This window comes from Solanum tuberosum, unplaced genomic scaffold (assembly GCF_000226075.1).
Source record: "Solanum tuberosum cultivar DM 1-3 516 R44 unplaced genomic scaffold, SolTub_3.0 scf00414, whole genome shotgun sequence".
NCBI classification, from domain to species: domain Eukaryota; kingdom Viridiplantae; phylum Streptophyta; class Magnoliopsida; order Solanales; family Solanaceae; genus Solanum; species Solanum tuberosum.
The window spans coordinates 317,565-327,261 of NW_006239332.1; the positions used below are offsets into that span (position 1 = coordinate 317,565).

The following is a 9,697-nucleotide window of genomic DNA, read 5'->3' on the forward strand; positions in this document are numbered from 1 at the left end:
CTTAAGAGATTTAGAGTTCATAAAAGACAAAAATAATGTTGAAACATTTGTAAGAGGGGGTGGTTATAGCTCTTTCTTGTCCAAGTTGTACATTGATGTTTGATGTTTGATGATGGTAGGGACCTTAACATTGGAAGAGAATATGATAGTGGAATTACAATATACACAAGAAAGAACAGTTGAATTGACCCTCTTCCATTACAAGTGCTGCTGGATTTATCCCCAAGAAAATCCAAAGAAAGTTGCAACCAGCATGACCTAGCCAATAGCCATGTTCTTTTAGGAGGAAGTTTGGAGGCATTAGGCTGAGATGGGACATCGTGGAGCTGATGGGACAATGTCGTCAAGAACCAATTTCACTACAAGAGGTGAATCCAGGATTTGAAAATGATCACGATACCACCAGAGGTGGATGCATGCACATTAATCGAAGTGGTGTCACATACTTTATCAAACATACATAGTCAAGGATCGATAAACTTTATTAAACAAATTCATTCAGTGCCTCCAATTAAATTTTGTGTTTAAGGGTGTCTAACCAAATATATGATCGTTTTTCAACGTATATATACATACTCCCTCCGTCCCATTTTATGTGAGGTAGTTTGACTCGGCACGGAGTTTAAGAAAGAAAGGAAGACTTTTAAAACTTGTGGTCCAAAATGAATGATAGAAATTTGTGTGGCTGTAAATCATTTCATTAAGGGTAAAATAGACATTTTATAGTGAAATTGTTACTTAATATAGAAATGTGTCATTCTTTTTGGGATTGACTAAAAAGGAAAGTAGGTCACATAAATTGGGACAGAGGGAGTATTTTTTTTCAAAGTTAACGGCCCTTTTCATCCATGTAGGTCCGCCTCTGCCTCTAACCAATTGGTTATAATACTGGTACATCATTAGTATATATAAGTTAAATCTAAAAAACTAAAAATTAAATAAGGAGAAGGCTAAATCCTAGACTTGAAGCAAATGACTACATCCAATTACGCAAAGTTTTGGATTCACCAGTCAAGCATATTAAGAATCCGGAGTCACTCGTTTTTGGACATAACCTAAACAGGCAAATTGCTCGTAACCCAACAACATACCCAAAATACATATATTATTAGTTGTGTAAAAAAAAAAAACATACCCAAAAGGAAACTGGAAAATATGTTCTATTCTTAACTCCTATATTTATGCACTCAAACGGGACTAAATATGCTTCAGATAATTTCACTCTTCTTAAGCTATCTGAAGCATATTTAACTCGATTTTAAGATACCAATCATGTATGTTTGAATAGAAAGGGTTGTATTGACATTGTATAAACTAAAAGGGGACGTTTGGTAGATGGTTTGTAGGTGAGTTATGCAGGTATTAAATTCTTCATAAGTAATAGAGATCTAAGTAATATCACATTTGGTAGCTAATACATGCATCATGCATAACTCTTACCAGCTACCAAACGACCCCAAGTGCTTAGCACCTATAACTTTTTAAGGTGGAGGGCAAATCCGATAACCCACTTTGGCTGAACCATGTATGTCATTGATTCTACCACATTAAGCTCAACATTCTCTAAGGTAAAGTCATATAATCAAATTCATCACTTGCAAGTTGATCCAAATGAGCCTACTAGCCAAACACACATTATAAGCTGTAAATATTCACCTTTTTGGATAACTTTCCAACCTTCCCTGACAAGTTTACAGTGATCTATTGGAGGTAAATCCAGTCACAAGATTCCCCATCAATCCAGAATATGAACAATGACATCCGCATTTTTCCATATTGCATCCTTTTCTGGAACTAGCCGTAGCTAAAACTAGCTCTGGAATCTTGTACGCCATATGGAGCCAAGATTTCAATCAAGAAAACCTCTCTTCGACTCAACGTTTGCTTACTAATTTTGATCCTCTCTTGGATCAACTTTTTCACGTTTGGTAGGTCCTTTTACCTTGAAGAAGCAATTCATCAAGCTGTTTGGAGGACAAGTTTGACTACTTATCCCCAGACAAGCTTCAATTTTGTACCATTTTGAGTTACCTCATCAGTGAACTAGCTCCGCAGTACAACATATAATTAATATATCATAGGAAACTCCATCGAGCACCTCATTTCATCATGACCGATCCTTATTCTATTTACAATAACATATACAGCATAGTTCCACTCCACAAGTGAGGTCTGGGGAGGGTAGAGTGTACACAAACTTTACCTCTACCTTATCAGGTAGAGAGGTTTCCCAAAAGACCCTCGGCTCAAAGAAAGCATCGAGGTTAGAGAGGAAGGGCAAGCTACAATAGTAAGATAGATTCAACCTTAACATTAATGCGATATTACATGGCTACCTTAAGCAAAGGTCCCATGCCGCTATGGATTTAAGGAAATGCTGGCATAACAGTATGTTATTCATGATGTTTATAAGCTGAGACATTCTATCAAATTAACTACCACAATAGCAAAATTGATTAAATAAGTCCTCCCTATATAATTTTTCTTTTAAGAGAAAAGGAAGCCATTGTTTATGGGAAATGCTTATAGATATAGGATGATTAACCTTTCGAAGCGTGGTCTTCAAAAATGCACAATAACGCCAGGGAACAGATTTTAGTATATAAACTATGAAGATGAAGATCAGAAATACAGATGCCCAAAAATCTCACAGGAACCATCTGAAATAGACTAATCAATATAGAAGGAACTCGAGTGATCCCACATAGATTCCATCACCAACAGCCAGTACGAGGCATGGGAACTGTCATATATTCTGGAATAAAATGTCTAGAGCAGGTATCTCACTTATTACAAATTTAACAAAACTTCTAGGAAGAAATAAAAATTCTAGGTGCTGCAGCTTTCTATTGATTAAATACTCCAATCATACGTTCTAAAATCATCAGATGATTATACATAATTTACATGATTTTAATTTTGGTCCTCAGAAGACTATAGCCACATGCAAGCCAAATGAGGATGAACCATGCATCACGTAAAATTCAGGAAGAAAGGAAGTGCCCAACCTAGCAACTGTCACAAGAAGGCTTCCGCTATGCAATTGTAGTTGCAGATATCTATGCCCTTATGTGATGACAGTAGGCTTTTCTCTTCCGGTGAAGTCCTTTAGCTTTGATACAGAAAGAGCGAGATCTGCAAAAGATATCTAGATAAATTTTCAAGGAAAATGGGAATATTTCATAGTTGACCTTGTAGATGAACAATCTAACCTATCAATGGTTTCAATGCAATTTGAGCATCCATGTCGTGTTTGGAAACATCCGGCTCAAACTGTTCGATATATATTCTGACTGTTGCACCAGCAGAACCAGTACCCTGTAAAATTGAGATCTCTAGTTGAATCCACTTAATAAATTATAGCGTGCAGTTTATGGATGAAATAGAAGAGAATGGTCACAAAACCCCGCACAACATAATAAGATACTAGTCCTTCCATGTCAATTTGAACATCTCATTTGTCCCCTTTAACATGCTTTTCAAGATGAAAACTTGATGGAAGACTAGTTAGAAATCATACAGATTTTTTCAGAGTAGTTTGAAATATAAGGATTATGGCGTTATTATTTAGTTTCAGTTATTTAGACTTCAGATTATACTACTCCTGTTCTTAGAGATTTAACATAAGGACTCGTTGCATACCGATAATCGAAAGATGATCCGTGACCCATCACTAAAAACAAAGCGAACCCCCTGTTTGGATGCAACACTTCCATCGACCTGAGAAACACGCAACAATTAATTAAAAAATTCAGAAAGATGGTTAGTTATTCTCATTCCTGAGAAATCTCAGAACTTACAGGATCAGTATAGGCGAAGTCATCAGCAAAATCTAGGCTATAACTTCCTGCAGGAGAACCTTCAGTACTTAAAGAACTTAAATGCTGTGAATCTTGACAACTTTAACTTGAAAATGAGAACTTACCATACTTATCACCAACCTTGCTTTTAGAAATCAAATCCCGAAGATACTCAATCATGTTGTTTGCTCCTTCTGATTCACACTCCTGGTCAGAAATTATGACAAAGTATTGCAGTTAATCATCTGGCTGATCAGTAATCCACAAATCATTCCAGAAGACAGAAACTGAAATAAATGCAATAAGGTGTTTAATAGACACAAAAAGTGGTCACATAACAAAATGTGCTTGCCTCATAGTCATATCTCGAAAAGAAGTTCCTTCCATAAGTGGCCCAATGCTCCTTCACAACATCAGCAACAGAAACCAATTTCTCCCCTGATTTTTTGTCCTTGTTCCGATATGCAAGTATTGAAAGCCAAGCTAAAACAGCCCTGTAAGTTACAAGTTCAAAAATTAGGACCACAAAGAGTTGATAGCTGTTATACTACGCTAAAGTTTACAATGTAGCATAGAAGAGACTGAGAAGAGCAACAATTCATTTTGGTGATACAGATTAAGAGAAGAATCTCTAAGGGCGAATAAACTCTCATATCGCGAGGACACACAGCAATATCCACTGGCATCATTTAAATGAAATGGAAGAGTAAACCAACAACAGTTTCACAGGACGAGGGTTCAAAAAACAGGTACAATGAACAATACCATCACTATGTTACTAACAACGTAGGAGATAGATGTTCTCATTCGTATCTGCCTTTATGCCACAGCATCAAAATGAAACAAGGAAATGAACATATCTGAAGCAATGTTTAACCCGATTTGGCAGTCACAAACTACCTAAAGAATCACTGGTGAACATGTAAACATACCATATACCATCTTTTTCACGGATGTGGTCAGAACCAGTCCCAAAACTTTCTTCGCCACAGATTGACAATTTTCCAGCATCCATTAGATTACCAAAGAATTTCCAACCAGTTGGCACCTGAGGGGCATAACTTGAGAAGTATAGTTGAAGAGTGCAACATCATCAAAAATTAAAGAAACAGTAAACAAGTTCTAACCTCAAAAAAGGGGAGGTTTAGCTTTTGGGCAACGCGATCTAGAGAACCGCTAGTGGGCATTGATCGAGCCAAACCCTACAAGATAAACGTGTCAAATTTGTGATGTGTAAAGACCAAAGCCAGAGGTGCATAAAAGGCTTAAGTGCTTCATACCTTAGGCCCGGACTGGAAATATGGAATAGCATCTTGGGCATTGGCAGCAATAATTGCAACAGAATCAGATGGAGTAACAAAAAAGCTTCTTCCAAGAATCATGTTTCTATCACCATCTCCTGCATAAGTGTACAAGTGAAAATCAGACTTTGGTTCCAACTTCAATATGGCAGAACAGCGTTGTGTTTTGTCGTTTTAGCATCAAGAAAAGAGCTATTGAGGATGAGAAGATTGCAGTGTATATGTTAGCCTAAATGCAGGGATTCTCAAAGGAATCTGAGGTTTAAGCAGCTGGACAGGAGCTTAGCGGAGAAGCTCGAGTTATTCAGCTATGGTGGATGAAAAGATAGAAGATGAAGAATAGGATTCCATCGGGAAGTGTACTTATATATTCAATTGATGATTCAATCTGTAAATGATACAATGCCTAATATAGAAATGAGAAAGAATCTTATCTTGCTAACTGCTTCTAACTAATCCAACAGCCTAACTAACTACTCATAAGGCAAAACTAACTACTGATTCATTTATTGTGTAACAGTACTCCCTGCTGCAAAGAGATCCTTGACCTGAAGGATCTAAATGAGGAAACAGTTAATGCATTAAAGAATTCCCAAGTAGCATGATCTGCTGACTTCTGCTTCGACTACCATCAGCAATTGATTCGCAATGTTGTTCAGACTTCAGATGATCCTTAGCTGTAATTCTCTTAGACATTTTCCCACAACATTCATGTGTCTGTCCAGAGCTATTGATGACTGCAAAAGGTCGTTCATTCTTCCCAGATGGTGCAGTCACTCCAACTATCGGACTCATATTCCTGAATAAAGGGCCAGGAGAGTGGAAAAGCATACACAACTGATTGCCTCCATTCTCCATATTCCGCCCAAAAGATGTCGAACTCGTCTTTCCAAGTGAAGACGCAGAAAACTGCAACAGTGGAAACTGAGTGCATCCCTTCCCCTTGAGATCACCCTTGTTCCCAAGAGTGAAATATGAACTAGAGATTTGATAATTGATGACTTCTAAATGTGTAACACTGTGACAGTTCACAAGGTTCATCATATGGCATACATTCTCATCCTCAAGATTATTGCTTTCTTACTCCCGATCACATCCCAAGTTGACAATGATAGAAAACCATCAATCCGTACTTCTACTTTTTCCTCTGCAATTAGTATTGGTCTTTCCTCTACTATTAGAAAGCGCGATTTCTCAATCTCTTCATGTTGGCAGGTCTTCTTATTACTCTCCAAGTTTAACCATAAATTGCAGGAAGTCATGATCTTGGAAAGAATTGTATCAGAATGAGCTTGCCATGAGAGTACTTCTTTTCAATCACTATCCAAGGATTTTGTATCCATATCACTCTTATTATTCAAGAAAAGCCAACCAAGATGCATATTTTCAAAAGCCTCAATATCACTCCCATTATCTATAAAGAATGCATCACAAAACAAGTCTTCAAAAGCTTCAGTTTTATTGTTTCTTTCAATGGTGCCCTTAAACAGAAAATCTATATCTAAATCTCTTTTAGGCATTTCATCGAGAACCTTGGAAGTATATGAGGCCTTCTTGATAGAAGTTTCTTGTGGGTAGAAATGAGAAAGATTAGAGAATTCAAAACTAACCAGCTTCTTTGGGGAATCTGCCCCAAATCTTTCCACTAATGCTACCACATATTCATTCCAAGTTGGTGGTTGAATGTACTGCCTGTATTTCATAAAGGACAAGTGCCACCGAACAGCTTCACCTTCTAACTGTAGAGCAGCAATGCTAATCTTCTCCTCCATGGGAATGTTCTCCCTATGGAAGAATTGATCGCAACTAAGCAACCAAGATCTGACATCTTCTCCGGAAAACTTCAAAAACTCCATTGTCGACCCTCGAGGGTAATGTGAATTCTGATTACTGAAGCTACAGTGTGATTGTTGCTCTGACTGCCATCCACCCACAGGTATTTTGTCTCCTTCTGTGAGTATTTTATCTCTCTGATTCGCTCCATTGCTTGCCATTAGTTCCTTGATTTCAAGCACCACTTGATCCAATTTTTGAAGATTTGAAACTTCCTTTTCTAGAGTACCAATTTCCAATGACATTTTATGCATCATTTCACGCAATTCCCTTACTTCACTAGAAGAACTCTCATTTGCTCTTGCTGATTTTGTCATTGCTGCCAAGGATTCGTATGGCTCTGATACCAATGTTAGCCAAAATGCAGGGATTCCCAAAGGAATCCAAGGTTTTAGCAGCTGGACAGGAGCTTAGCGGAGAAGCTCGAGTTATTCAGCTATGGTGGATGAAAAAATAGAAGATGAAGAATAGGATTCCATCGGGAGGTGTACTTGTATATTCAATTGATGATTCTATAAATGATACAATGCCTTATATAGAAATGAAAAAGAATCTTATCTTGCTAACTGCTTCTAACTAATCCAACAGCATAACTAACTACTCATAAGGCAAAACTAACTACTGATTTATTTATTGTGTAACAGTGTACTTGTATATTCAATTGATGATTCTATAAATGATACAATGCCTTATATAGAAATGAAAAAGAATCTTATCTTGCTAACTGCTTCTAACTAATCCAACAGCATAACTAATTACTCATTAGGCAAAACTAACTAACTATTGATTCATTTATTGTGTAACAGAATAACCACCAACTTGGCGTAGACATGATAAGACTTTCTTATTTGCGAAAAATAGAAAGAAGTTAATGTAGAACTCTTAACTTACAGCTAGGAAATAGATAATTAGGGCACAACAATTTAAGTAAGCTGACATGAAGCTCAAGACAATTCATCATTATGTTCTTTCCCATCCCTCAATATCCTCCATCTTGTTTCTTGTCAACATGAACAGTAATTAATCAAATTATGCCAGATTTGGATCCATGCCTGCTTTACCTTCATGCTGACTGGGTTTGAACCACAAACTATCTCCCCTTTCTCATTACAAATGTTCTTCGACAACAACAAATGGACACTTCAATGCTACTTATCGTACTTAATTCCTTAAGGAACTACTCCAAACGAAACACCCTACACACAAATCCTAGACTAATTAGAATTCCTATTTATGTTTTCCATTGTATGAATACAACTTTCTGCTTGGCATTTTTGTCCGCATAGAGAATCACAAGCCCCACAACGGAGGCTCAACATTCAAACAAATAAAGGTAAGATTTCAAGTTGAATTGATCTCTTTTGTTTAATTTATGCAAGAGAGCAGAATAAAGTTTCATCATTTCTGTTACAAATTTAACATTGTTCTGTGTTTCTTTATTGTAAAGGACATTGCGTTTATTAGCCAGAAGTACAAGTTAAGATATAGTTGAAATATTAAAGAAAATGTCTCAAGGAGATAAATTAGAAAAACTGGAATAGTTGGTCTTCTAAAATCTCTTCTAAATCATATTTCTAAACAATAATACGAGGAAATCTCCAGAGGCATTATCATGTTTATTCTCATGTGTAATAAAATTAGAAATTAGAACTCCTAATTTGTTTTGATCTAACATTTTCATTTTCATTCTCCATATAGAATCATGCGCAAGACTAGTGAAAGAAAGAAGCAATCATTGTAACCAAGCTTTCAGCAATGGTATAAGCATGCAATTGAAAGAATATGACCATATGTTGTTGAAACTAACTGTCTAATTGCCCTCCTTTTTCCCTGGTCTCTTTTCATTTCAGAGATTTTGAGGTGGAGTGGGGTGGGAAGAACGGTGGAGTAGCTAACTCAATGTTTTTTGATGGCTTCTAATTTTGATTCTCTTTTCTAATTATTTTCCTTTCATCTAAGATTCAATCATTTTTGAACTTCAGCCAAGCATATTATATATGTTTTCTGATTAATTGAAAGACAACTCAGGTGAAGTGTTGCGGCAGAAGGTTTTTGAGCATACCATCGCTTGCAGCACCAAAGTCAGGTCCATTCTCTCTATACAGGATATTCACCAAATCCTCAGCATACCTTGACCAAAATAACTAAAGTATCTTAGTTCTTTTCAAGAAGTTAAAGCACAACTACTTCAATAGATGCTCGTTTCTTACGTAAGGTTAGGGTCTGGATGACCATGTCCAAAATCTTCCAGTGGCACTCCATTTGCAATAGACTCCTACACGACATACATAGATGATAAAGCTATAATCAAGAACACACAAGATAGTTCAATAGCTAAAGAAAAACCTCCAAGGCATACATACCAGGCTAGCTCCTAGTTTGTCAACAAAAATGGGCTTTGCATAAGCCCCTGTAACTGCATGCATGGCATCAAATACAAACCTGTCAGCAGCATCAGACGTTAACAAGGCATAAGCATGAGCAAAGATATCCAGCGGATGGGGGAGGATAGGAAGAAGGATACATTTATATATATATATATGTACGTATATAGGGTCCTTCAGCGTAATCTCATTTTACTAAGCATTGAGATCAAGCAAGATATCTAGAAGTTATTGTGTTTGCACAAAATGCACTACCTACAGAATCACATTTGAACTAGTACAGTCAGTTAAACAGTGATCTCTTTGTAGTCAGTCAATGTGGATTTCCTTCCTTTATTTTTTTGGTGTGTGTTTGTGGGGGGGGGGGGGGGGAAAAATA

At 36.9% G+C, this 9,697-nt stretch overlaps 1 protein-coding gene across 1 annotated transcript in view; it reads right to left on the reverse strand.

Annotated features, from left to right (window-relative positions):
- Positions 1 to 2,647: 2,647 nt before the first annotated feature.
- Positions 2,648 to 9,697, reverse strand: part of LOC102585015 (phosphoglucomutase, chloroplastic-like) — a 16,703-nt gene continuing 9,653 nt past the window's right edge. The window contains 14 exon segments of the mRNA NM_001288352.1: positions 2,648 to 3,135; positions 3,213 to 3,318; positions 3,643 to 3,720; positions 3,801 to 3,847; positions 3,926 to 4,007; positions 4,153 to 4,294; positions 4,733 to 4,848; positions 4,928 to 5,002; positions 5,081 to 5,115; positions 5,117 to 5,122; positions 5,125 to 5,199; positions 8,997 to 9,064; positions 9,145 to 9,209; positions 9,298 to 9,376. Of these exon segments, the coding sequence (NP_001275281.1) occupies positions 3,068 to 3,135; positions 3,213 to 3,318; positions 3,643 to 3,720; positions 3,801 to 3,847; positions 3,926 to 4,007; positions 4,153 to 4,294; positions 4,733 to 4,848; positions 4,928 to 5,002; positions 5,081 to 5,115; positions 5,117 to 5,122; positions 5,125 to 5,199; positions 8,997 to 9,064; positions 9,145 to 9,209; positions 9,298 to 9,376 (1,042 nt within the window). The 3' untranslated portion in view covers positions 2,648 to 3,067.